The following is an 11,754-nucleotide window of genomic DNA, read 5'->3' as shown; positions in this document are numbered from 1 at the left end:
ATCTAAATAATTGAATATTAAAATTTTAGAAAGGATTATAACAATAGAGAAATTTAATACAACTTAATATAGAATTTACAGTTGCTTCTATTTATCGTAACTTTTCGTTAAAACACTATTTTAATATTTAAAAGTAATAATAACAAACTGAATAAATGCAAACAACAGTTGAGACTTTTGTAGTATTTTTTGTGAAAAATTGTTTTTTTTTTTGTTTTTTTTACTCAAACAGTTGTATCTGTTCATTGTAAAGTTGTATCTTTTCACTAGATTTTATTCATATTTTTTCATCACAACTTTTCGTTATAATAGGTGTGTCTATTCAAATAGTCATGTCTTTTTATCTTTCTATATAATTGTCTCTTCATCAATAACTAACAAATCATAGTTCGTTGAAACAGATTTTCCGTTTTATGTTGAATTTAAATAATTTAAATATTAATATCTAATATTCAATGTTATTCTGTAATCTAACTAAAGTTTTAGTAATGATTATAGCAATATAGAAATTTAATAAAACATACTATAGAATTTACAGTTGCGTCTATTTATCGTAACTTTTGTTAAAACTATATTAATATTTAAAATTTATTTTATCATGTTTTTGAAAATTGTGTATTTTAATTTCAATTTTCTTTTGATATAGTTTCACTCATTATTAAATACATTTTTAATTATAATTATTTAATAAAAATTACATTTACTCATTACAACCTTTAATTCAATATTGTCAGTTAAGATCACTTTGTCATTATGATTTTTTTAATTGTAGTTCTTTACCATAATTCTTCATAAAATATCTTACATATTTATAATACTTTAAATAATTTTTTTTGCAAAGTTTCGTTTATTCTACATAATATTTTTGGTTTATAAATTTTCATTTTGTTGCTTTTGTTTTTAGTAACAGGTTATGTTTAATGTTTATGTATTCAAACTATTCTATTACATTCAAATGATTTCATAATATATAGTTTTAAATTTTAAATTTAAATACTTCCTCCGCGATATTGCGGGGGGTCTGACTCCTAGTAGTAATAATAATAGAGTTTGTAATATAATGGAGCTTTTTGTCGTTTGGCAAAACAATTAAAATGATAATGGGCCCTCTTTTCTCTTTATTTGTCTTGTTTCTTGTGATTTTATCTTCCAAATTGTCCAATTAAATCGTTGAGCATTCTACTTCACATCCCGTGAAGGAGAAAACAAAATACAAAGATTTGATTACACTCATTTCGTAACAATATCTCTCTTGGAGACTAATAAATTGGATTTAGATCCACTTAAAGATTTTATTTGTGTTTTGTCAACACTTACGAAGATTATTTTGGCATAAGCTTTAATGATACACGTAAAAATATCATCAAGATAACATGGACGAACCGTTAATATTTCTGTGGGCATATACATAAACACACAAACCCAACTCCACCCACAAAGATAATAGAATATTACAAGTTGTATTCACATTGGAGAATTTAATCATGACATTAAGAACCCTAGGTGGGGAACATTCCTATATACATTATACACACAAAAGTTCCAACAAATGATTTTCTCTTATTAAAGAAAGCAGATTAATTAAGTGGGTAACTAGTTAATGGAGGGTGGTGATAGGGTGAAATTAATAAATAAGTTTAATTGAGGATCTTGGCAAAATCAAGGGACTTCTTTCCTTGGAGCTTGTTGGAGACATAGTGATAACTATAATCACCATGATTGTAACTTCTATACTTGCATGGGTTGGTCTCATCATCAACCAACTCACTCATTGGTTCTATTTCAACCTCATAGTTTGGTGCATAGAATGTCACTATTGTAAGCCTCTCCTTTTCCCTGTTTGTTACTGCCCTATGCTCCACACTCTTGTACTTGCCATTAGTTAGCACCTACATATACATACACATTAATATATACTCCATTTAAAAATTGATATTATAAGTAATTTCGGGAAATTGATGCAAGAAAATATACCTCAATGGTATCACCAATGTTGATGACAAGGCCATTGGGAAGAGGTAGAACAGGGACCCAAGTGTTGTCCTTGAGGACCTGAAGCCCAACACAACTGTTCTTGCTCTGTTGAAGAACAGTGAGCGCACTTCCATCAGAATGTGGGCTAAGTCCCAAGACAAGATCAGGACTTGAACATGGAGGGTAATAGTTCATCCTCACTGCTTGCACTGCCTCTCCAAACATCTCCTCAAATCTCTCTTCTTTTAGACCCAAGCTTATTGCTATGAACTTCAACAACCTCTTGCATAGTTTCCTTATTTCTTTTGAGTAGTCTTCAAGATTTTCACTATATAGAGAAAAAAAACAATAATAATTGTTTTAGAAAAATAAATTAAAAAAATTATTTTAGAAAATATCACTAATATACCATTTTTAATTGCACATGATTGATTAATTAAAGCTTTTTAAAATTGATATCCTGATTTCGAACCGGGATAAACTATTTGAATTTACGCGCCATATGCTCACTAATTGTCTACATATAATATGATGATCACTTAAAAATATTAGTTAAAACTAATTAAGGAAATCGAAAACAAAGTTTAGAAGAGAAAAAAAAAAAGAAGAAAAGTATCAAGGAAGACTAATTAAAACCTGAACCCGGCCGGTTTAGAAGGCCATAATTTGGGGTTGCGAATTTGTGGAGGATGAACACCAAGGGCAAACATGTTGCACCAGTCAAGTTTCTGATCTTCGGAGAATATGAAAGCTTGACCGTAACCTTGTACGGTCCCTGGCTCCATTGGATACTTCTTTTTCTCCTCCAATGGCATATCGAAGAACTCCGTTGCCACTTTCTCTATATCTTCCACAACCTCCACTTCGATCCCATGATTTATAACCTATCTTAGCTTGTAGTCAAAAAACCAATTATGAGATTCTTTGTATAGTCAAATATGTTTTTGCTTAGTAAAACCAATTATCTTAGAAAATATTAAATATTGTCAAAACTTGATTATTGGATATGACTTTGATATATAAACACTTTATATGTCAAAATAAAATACCATGAATTTACCTGGAAAAATCCCCAGTCTTCACAAGCTTGTGAGAGCTTAAGAATCTCAAAGAAAAAATCATCAGTGTAAGGTTTAGAGAGCTTAGAGAGATCAATAACAGGAATCTGATGATGAAGATGGTGAGTCTTAAGAGAGGACACAACAACTCCTCTCTCATACTCTTCTCTAATGAATCTCTCAGGGATTTTGTTTGGTTTGGATTTTATGAGTTCTTGAACATCATCTATTTTCCCAACTCTGACAGAAGAAATAGGTAGGGGAGCCATATTGAAGCAAGCAAGACCCTGAAAGAGTTATAGATTTTTGGTTTTTGTTCTAATTGGTAATTTTGGAGTTTAGCAAAAACAAGTGGGCGCTTTGCTATGTGAGTCGTGAGAGAGTGAGAGTCTATACATTTATAGAAGAAAATACTTGGAGCTCAGTGATGTTTATTATTGTTTGCATGTTGAGTGTTGTGGGTATAATTGAGTGTTGCAAGTTTTGTGGAGTGTGGGATCCATTTTGTGCACTTTCGAATTGTTTTTTGTATTTAATAATTAATATCAGAATCAACCGTTGTTTAAGTTGCGTAATGCTATTATTTTATCAGTGATATCAATATTACCAATGCCGGAGGCAAGAAGGGATGAGGGGTCATTTGTTCCAACAAAATTAGTATATATATATCAATTAATTTAGTCTAAACTCTATCGAATTTACTGAGAAATATATGAATTACTAGTTTTTTTACTGTAGTCAATTTAATTCGAATTATTGTACCACATATCTACTTATATTATACGTGCGCAACTGCGCATGCATGTTCCGTTAAATTATTATAATGTTTTTGTTGATTTGTTTGAGAAATTAACGAAAAAGTGAATGAAACGATATGAGAGGTGACATTTTATCCCTACTTTAGCCTCTCTATGGAATGAATTATATGTAATAGGTGCGGTAGCTAGGTATGTGTGTACGATGATGAAAAAACACTAAAACGAAATTCGATTGGCAAAGTCATTTCTGAATGCATAGCACCAAATTATGAACATACGTATTTCTTATAGGAGTACATGTTTTTCTTACTTTTTTTATAACAATTAAATGATAAAATAATATGTAAGATAGTCATAGGATCAGTGTTTTAGGAAAAATCCAGCAAAAGAAAGATTCGTGAAGTTTTACTTTATTGACGCCACGGTATACGAAATGAGACAATAATGCTTATAACTAAAAGTCAAGTTTCTTGAAAATTCAGTTTTCCTAAAGTTTGCCTCTCTTTTTTTTTTTTCCTCTTTTCCAAAAGCAAATGTAGACCAATTATAGTTGAAATTCACCTAACGTGCCAATTAGCTAAACTAATCAGAAAAACCATAGTAAGTTTTATTGACATCTAAACTCGAATCCATAATCTCATATATATTACGTACGTTCCATCGACGCCCCATCGTATATTTGTTATTTGGGATTCATGACATCATTTATTAGTTCTATAAATCACATTGCTTTTATCCACAACTGATACTTCTTTAAGTTGAATAGTATTATTGAAGTCAAATTTGAATTTTAGTCAAGCTGAACTCTTGGTTCATTATCTATTTATTATTAGACCAAACCAAAATAAAGTCCAAGTTAAAGTTCCTCTTAAAAATCTTCTTTGTTGAATAACTAGATATTCATTTAGAAAAATCTAGATATTTAATTTTTCAAACAAAAATCTTGATATGTAGTATGGCTGAATGTTTTAGAGATTAGTTAGGCTAAGAATTGTTAGATATCTTGTAGTTTTTTGGAGTATTAAATTATTTTTCTTTCCTCAATTTTTTTTTTATCAAGTTGAATAAGTAGATTCAAAACAATGAAAATATTTTTCTTATATTCACAAGTTCTTAAAAGTGTCTCTTAAAATTTTCTAAGTAGTCTTCCAAATTCTTCTCATACCTAGTTAGAGAGTTTATTCTCTTGGTTTCTTTGGTTTTTCGAATATTATACGGTCTTTTACTAATGCTATATATATAAACACTATAATATTTTTTTTTTGCAATTACAACTTACAGCTTCGGCTGTATTCATAGTGTCCAACTTCATGCTCGGTTAAAAGGCCAATAAATCAAAAATGAAACACATCATCACTTGCACTTAGTTTTTAACCAAAAAATCTATATTGATTTAACGAGAACAAACCAGCGATCTAGTTTATGATGATGGTAAGCTATATAGATAAAGCATCGCTCAAAGAAACAGATGTAAGAATAGGTTACGTAGAGTACCTACTATATTATTCTATATACGTGCATTGAACTTGAAGGGTCACAAAAGTGTAGAAGTAGTGGTGACTGAATTTCAACTTACAAACCGATGTCTTAATTTGGGAGTCTCTTTACTCGAAATTGAAAATTGTACGTCTCTCTCTCGACCACGAGGGTTAAAGATCAAAGTAGACTACAACCAAATGGGGAATAAGTACAAAAAATATATTAGAAAAAGAAGTTTTACCAAGAAAAAGAGAAAAAAAGAAAAGATCACACTAAATGTGGAGAGGGTGAGCTTGAGGATATTAAAAATTGTAGGGTTGAAAAGAAGAAAGTGGGTACGTTAAGGTAGGGGCCATGTTATGTGTTTATGAGTTTGAGAGAGATAGTGATGTGCCGACCAAATCTAGTGATCTTCTCGTCGCACTTCCTTCCCACATTGTGCCTTCCTCTCTTTTTCTTTCTTTTTATCTTTGTTTTTCTTTCTCTTTTGCTACTTTACTATAGTATTTTTTCAAAGTGTATAACATTTGACTCAACAACCAAAAACTCAAACTAAAATGTCTTTTAACAAATTAGAATTATTGTAACCATCCATTGTATTTTACGTCAACACACGAGAATGTCTAGTTAGAGACAATAAAGAGGTGCATTGAAATTTAGAGGAATCTTTTCAGCTTTTTGACGAAATATTTAGAGGAATCTTTTTTATTACAACTTGACGATCTGTGGGAGGAGAAAAAATGAGAGAAAAAACCAATAATATTAGCTTTTCCGAAGAAAGAGGAATATGCCTGTTTTGCTATCATTATTATGTCTATTGACGAAAACGCAAAAGCTTTAGTACTGACTTAAGCAAACATCTAATTTACAAGAATGGTAAACACGTAATAAAACAACATTTGTTCTTTTGTGGACCTTAATTATATACTCAAATAATACTATTTTTTTGGCCACTGAAACTTGAAGAACTTAGAGAATATCCATTGGACCATTATTGCAACATTAAACCAAATTTATGAACGAGTTCATATAACGGAAACTAAACTACCTTTAGAAACACAGTTTAAGAATTTGTTAGAAGCTACCGGCCTTCATGTCTTCTCTATATAGTAAAGAACAGAAAATTTTTGCGGCTTGAACACACTACATACTTCATACAACAACAACAAAAAAGTAACAGTTTATATGGCACAATAAGTAAGAGAATGGTTAGGTAATAAGAAGGGATCTCAGTCTGTCCTTACTCCTTAGCTCGACGCAATCTCTAAACATCCTTTAATAAACCCATCTCCCGTTAACTGTTTTCTAGCCAACGCACAACAGGCTACAACCTGCTGGACTCAGTAATAGGCTAGTTAGTAATAGTAGTATATCAATAGTTAAAAGCTTGAGCACCTGAACTTCTTCAAGTAAGTAATCCACTATGTTTTCGGCTTTTCCACCTTTTCGATCATTCAAGTTTTAGTTTTGGGCTTCTTCTTGGTTCAGTATCTGTTTACCTTATACAGTATATTGGTTTTGGGCTATTGTAACATCTTATCGTATAGTACAATTTATTTTCTTTATTTGAATTTTGTTTGTAATGTTTAACTTCACCTACTTTTTTCCATGCAAGTATATTGTCAATTTGTCACTAACCTAACTAACTCTGTTACACTATAAAATATATATTTTTCAAAAAAAAAAATCATTTAAAAATATCTTAACACATAAATGATTACATATCTCCTTTTTTATTCCAAGAAGAAATATATATTTCACCTATGTTAGTTAAAACTTAAAAGGGGACTAAATCTTATCTATATAGGCAGCTATAGGAAATTGACCAGAACTTTTGAAGGAAAATATATATATATATATATATATATATATATCAGATTTTGTTCTTTACTTTGCTTTAATTGCTTTTTCCATCTATTTTTAGTTTTGTAAAATTAGACAATATATATGAGTCTATGACACATGTCGATCCACCTCATCTTCATTTCCAAACATTTTGCATCAGACAAACAAATGTTTAACTCTTTTAATATAATGGCGCGGTTCCAATCAAACATCACATCTATATATTCACAAAGATCCAGAATCTGTACCTCTCCACTCCGATCCATAGCCATGGATTCAAAAGTGTGTTCATTGTTGCCTTTTGAATTATTGGAAGAGATACTTTGTAGGGTTCCAACTAAGTCTCTCATACGACTCAAGTTAACGTGCAAACGATGGCTCGCTCTTTTCAATGACAAGAGGTTCGTTTACAAGCACTTAGCTCTCCTTCAGGAACATATCATACGGACCAATTATATTCATATGGTTAGGATCATCAACCCGGTAACTGGAGGTATCTCATCTTTATCACTTCCACACGAGTTTGAGTTTAAATCTGAGATTCATGCTATGATTCACTGCGATGGATTAATGCTGTGCATCCTAGAAGTGGGTCCGGTTGCATTGTGGAACCCATGTTTGCAAAAGGTTAGATGGATCAAGCCCCTGCTCAGTTCTTACCCTGGTTGTTATATCTGTGGCATTGGGTACGACGGTTTGTCTCGGGATGGCTACAAATTCTTGAGGTTTGTGAATGGTGTTTTTACCACTAACGAGTACTCAAACACAGGGATGCGCAAACCAGAGGTCTACATCTACGACTTCAAGTTGGATTCTTGGAAAGTTATTAAAGTTTCTTTGGATTGGCATGTGGTTTCGCGTTGTAGAAGTGTGTCACTCGGAGGAAACATGTATTGGGTTGCTAAATGGAATCGTAAACGCGACATGTTCGTCCAATGTTTCAACTTCTCTACAGAGACATTCGAGCCCTTCTGCGCTCTTCCCTTTGAGTATGGTGAAGATGATGTTGTAGATTTATCAGGTTTCAGAGGAGACAGTCTTTCTTTGCTACACCAAAGCAAAGAGACATCAAAGATCGAGGTCTGGGTTACACAAAAGGTCAAGAACGGGGCGAGCACCTCATGGACCAAGTTCTTTAGTGTGACTGATCGTCTCCTGGTATTGAGATCTTATGAAAATTTTGCTAACCCGGTGCATTTCATTGATAAGAATAATAAGATCGTAGTATGTTGTGAGGAACTAGTGGCAGATAGGAATAACGTAGCAGTCAACGTTTACCTAATTGGAGAAGGTGAGATCATAAGACAAGCTGAGATAGAACGACATCAACAAGGTTTTAGTTGGCCTTTTGTCTCCGGCTATGCATATCTTCCAAGTCTTGTTCCGGTTCCAAGTTCCAACATAGGAGGATCATCATAAACCGAATAAAACATTTACATAAGGTTGTTTTCTGATCTTTGTTTTCATTATTAAAATAAAATTTCCCAACATTTTGTTATAAATTAGTCATGTGAGTTTATATATTAACGTAAAACCGATTTCTTTGATATTCGGTTCATAAACCATGATTGTAATAATAAAAGACTTGATGTTTTTGTTCTGTACGTACTTCTGTCTCAATGAGGCCCGATGCAAAGTATATTGGTGTGTATTAGTTTGAGTATCTAATACACCATGCATGATGCAATTTCTTTAACAAAGAGCGAGATATGAATCTACATAATGAATAAGAGTCGCGGAAAAAAATGAGGACCATATTCATATAAACAACTTAGAAGTGCCATATTGTTTTTGGTTTTTTGCTATATGCACAATAATGAACAAGTACTCACAAATGTAGCATCTTGTCTTTCTAAAAAAATGACTATACTCTAGCTTCAATAAGCATATGACCCATAGAAGAATTAAACCATCAAGAGAGCTATAAACAAACAAAAAAAAAACCCTCACTTGTAGACATTTAGATACCAATTAGTATAAGTTTAAGCCTGAAATTCTTCATGTTATAAAACAAAACATCCAATAATAGAAATCCTTCAATGCATTTTCTACAGAGTTGGAGCTCTTTCACTATGATTTTAATCATCGATGAACATCTGCATAGAAGAAAAATCCACGGATTTCGAGAAATTATGGCTTTGAATGGTTGGTTGGTACGCTCCAGACCAGACTAAAATCGGACCAGTCCGCTATTTTTTTACTAATCACATACTCCAGACCAAATCCAGACCAATACTCCGTACTAACTCCAGACTAATAAAACATATGTTACTATGGAGTGAACAGTAACTTCATACTAGAATATAACTATCTATCCTCATTTTTTCGGTCTGTTTTAAAAATGCTCTATATTCCAGTATGGAGTTCAGCATACCAAATTATCAATATGTATTGTTTAGTATGAAGTGTATGAACCAGCCATTCAAAGTCTATGTTGTGTTTAAGTTTGGAATTCTCCCCAGTTATTATTAAAAATATAAAAAAAAAAAATAATGATGGGAATAAGTCAGTAACTCATTCTCGGTGGGTTTGCCAATTTTGGCTCAGTTGTCTTTTGGGCCCATTAGAGATTTCACATTTTTTAAAAAGTTTTATCAATAAAATAAGTTTCTTGCTTCTGAGGTTCAGTGAGCGAGTTCGATTCCCCCCAGGAGGAAAAAATAAAAGGAAGAACGAAAACAGTTTTGTGTCTGTGAAAGCGAGCGCGTGTAACCCTTGCAACACGAACACGTTCTTCCTTGTTCTCTCTGCCTCCTTCAAAACATGGAAGAACAACACAGCTGAGAAAGCTTCTTCCACTAACCGTTGATTCGAATTCATCCCCTCATTGTTAATCATCGGGATGCAGCGAAACAAACCTATTCGATTCTTGTCTTCATACATTTAAAAAATCTGTTTGCGTCTGAAAGAGAGTGGGGGCTGTTAACTTTTACTCTGTGTGGTAGTAATGGGTCAGCAATTGCGTCGAGCTGTTGGTAAAATCAAAGAAGTTGAGAGATCAACACCATCTTCTACATCAAGGGTCGTCGTTGATCGGAGATCGCTTCCTACGGAGGAGCTCACCGCCGTGAAACCATCTCCGTCTACTGCAGCTGTTGAAGGTGTTTCTTCTGGTATAAACCCTAAATCCTTCGCATTTGGGTATTCGAAAGTTATCACATTTCTCTAAAAAGGAATTGATTTTTGCAAGAAAGGTTGGGTTTTTTTAATGTGAATTTGGGGTTTGTATTTGTTAAGATAATAAAGGTAGAAGAACGAGTGAGGAGGATAATGTTTTAGAGGAACGAGACCCAAAGTATGATACAATGCTGAACCAGATGGTTGGGAGAATAAAGGCTAAACCTGGAGGCAAAGCTGAGATGGGAGAGGTTCGTTTCCTTCTTCCTTTTGTCTGTTGTTTGATTTTGATGATTCGATTGGATTCTCATGAAGAACAAGTGTTTGCTTTTGAATTTTTTGATATTGATCCATCTGAGTAGCTGCATTGAAGTTAATGCCCATCCTTTTTATTGATACATAGCTTTAGTGTTTGTAGTTATGTAGCTGTTGAGAACGGTATGAGAACTCGTTTTGTTGTCTATTTCACATCTTGTAGAGTTTCTGGTGTTATTCATGTAAATGTCTTGTGACTGAGTGAGTTGAAGGTGATAAGTGGGTGAATTAGGAAGGTTGTATGAACAGTGATGGGTTGACTTCTAACTTTGTTGTAGCATTTTTGGGAGATATGTTTTAAGGTTTTACTACATGATTTTAGATGGGACTGAACATTAATATAAATTCTAGAGTAGCTGTTATATGTTGTGTAATCAGATTAGAAAATCTTTTGATATGTATTGTGTCACGCCAATGGTATATTTACAAAAAATTGGTGGAATAAGGAAGAAGGAATCAGATTGCGTCACATTTCTTGCTGTTGATCTTAACGCTGATAATGCTTGGTGGTGTTGATTAAGTTGAGAATAAGAGATGAAATGTGGAAATGTTGATGATGCAAAAGGGGAGTATGAATTTAATATAATCATTGTGAGTGGTTGTAGTTGCGGGTTTGGGTCTTTTATGTGTTTAAGTCCAGGACATATCTATCCGTATAAACTATGTTAAGATTTGTGATTTATATAGGCATCAGTAGTGGAAACATCGAAAAGGCCACTCCCAAAGCTCCGGAACACAACTCCTGAATCAACAAGGTATGAGGAGAACCCAGTGCCTCAAGGAACATTGAACATAGCACAAGTGCGACATATCATGCTTCTCTACCAGGGCAAAGCTCAAGATCACAACGGTTCAATGAGTGTGAAGGAGATAGCTGAAAAGTACCGGATTGATGTCTCTCAGGTCCAGAAGATCACCCAGTTCTTGTCTTTGCCTACAGAGGTTACTGATAAGCAGAAGAAAGAATATGAATAAAGTAAAGGCTGTGTTCGTTCATACTTAGAACTGGTTGGTTTCTTTTGTCCTTGCCGATTTTAGAAAGTTTTGTGCGTCGATGTGTAACACAGAACCAGAGATGACATTGACTTCGATTTTTTTTTTTGTTTTCTGTGGGCAATAATGTCAAACAGTGTAGCTAAGAATACAAAGCTTTTGTCAATGAAGCCATGATTCTTTGAAAACAGCAGTAACACATTTTACTGACTTGA

The 11,754-nt window shown here is 33.1% G+C and overlaps 3 protein-coding genes across 6 annotated transcripts; 2 read left to right on the top strand and 1 right to left on the bottom strand.

Moving 5' to 3' along the window:
• Window positions 1-1,358: 1,358 nt before the first annotated feature.
• On the bottom strand, window positions 1,359-3,510 carry LOC104786467 (protein LATERAL BRANCHING OXIDOREDUCTASE 1-like). 3 transcript variants are annotated; one of them, XM_010511891.3, is made up of 4 exons: window positions 3,035-3,510; window positions 2,611-2,858; window positions 1,975-2,302; window positions 1,359-1,889 (listed from the first exon to the last, which is right to left on the bottom strand). In XM_010511891.3, the coding sequence occupies exons 1-4, from the start codon at window positions 3,299-3,301 to the stop codon at window positions 1,638-1,640; spliced, it is 1,095 nt and encodes a 364-aa protein (XP_010510193.2). In that variant the 5' UTR covers window positions 3,302-3,510; the 3' UTR covers window positions 1,359-1,637. The 3 variants fall into 3 exon arrangements, with proteins under 3 accessions (XP_010510193.2, XP_087312090.1, XP_087312087.1); XM_087455964.1 differs by having other exon boundaries at window positions 2,611-2,862; window positions 3,035-3,489; XM_087455961.1 differs by having other exon boundaries at window positions 2,611-2,867; window positions 3,035-3,401.
• A 3,853-nt stretch (window positions 3,511-7,363) lies between these two features.
• Window positions 7,364-8,722, top strand: LOC104706129 (F-box/WD-40 repeat-containing protein 1-like). The gene has a single exon (XM_010422269.3). The coding sequence runs from the start codon at window positions 7,385-7,387 to the stop codon at window positions 8,531-8,533; it is 1,149 nt and encodes a 382-aa protein (XP_010420571.3). The 5' UTR covers window positions 7,364-7,384; the 3' UTR covers window positions 8,534-8,722.
• A 1,021-nt stretch (window positions 8,723-9,743) lies between these two features.
• On the top strand, window positions 9,744-11,727 carry LOC104786456 (uncharacterized). 2 transcript variants are annotated; one of them, XM_010511877.3, is made up of 3 exons: window positions 9,744-10,227; window positions 10,352-10,482; window positions 11,234-11,727. In XM_010511877.3, exons 1-3 carry the CDS (start codon window positions 10,062-10,064, stop codon window positions 11,519-11,521), a joined length of 585 nt encoding a protein of 194 aa, XP_010510179.1. In that variant the 5' UTR covers window positions 9,744-10,061; the 3' UTR covers window positions 11,522-11,727. The 2 variants fall into 2 exon arrangements, with proteins under 2 accessions (XP_010510179.1, XP_010510183.1); XM_010511881.3 differs by having other exon boundaries at window positions 9,807-10,227; window positions 10,361-10,482.
• Window positions 11,728-11,754: the final 27 nt, after the last annotated feature.

The sequence above is a fragment of the Camelina sativa genome, chromosome 1 (genome assembly GCF_030686135.1).
Source record: "Camelina sativa cultivar CO46 ecotype springtype chromosome 1, ASM3068613v1".
Taxonomy (NCBI): Eukaryota; Viridiplantae; Streptophyta; class Magnoliopsida; order Brassicales; family Brassicaceae; genus Camelina; species Camelina sativa.
Note: the sequence above shows the minus strand (reverse complement) of the source record. Positions and strands in the feature narration are given on the sequence as shown.

Excerpts from the sequence above, each read along its gene's own strand:
- LOC104786456 (XM_010511877.3), top strand. The coding sequence starts at position 10,062 with ATGGGTCAGCAATTGCGTCGAGCTGTTGGTAAAATCAAAGAAGTTGAG. Across the intron at positions 10,228-10,351 it reads TGTTGAAGGTGTTTCTTCTG|ATAATAAAGGTAGAAGAACG; the intron begins GTATAAACCCTA and ends GTATTTGTTAAG. Across the intron at positions 10,483-11,233 it reads GCAAAGCTGAGATGGGAGAG|GCATCAGTAGTGGAAACATC; the intron begins GTTCGTTTCCTT and ends TGATTTATATAG.
- LOC104786467 (XM_010511891.3), bottom strand. The coding sequence starts at position 3,301 with ATGGCTCCCCTACCTATTTCTTCTGTCAGAGTTGGGAAAATAGATGAT. Across the intron at positions 2,859-3,034 it reads AAGACTGGGGATTTTTCCAG|GTTATAAATCATGGGATCGA; the intron begins GTAAATTCATGG and ends AAGCTAAGATAG. Across the intron at positions 2,303-2,610 it reads TCTAAACCGGCCGGGTTCAG|TGAAAATCTTGAAGACTACT; the intron begins GTTTTAATTAGT and ends TTCTCTATATAG.
- LOC104706129 (XM_010422269.3), top strand. The coding sequence starts at position 7,385 with ATGGATTCAAAAGTGTGTTCATTGTTGCCTTTTGAATTATTGGAAGAG.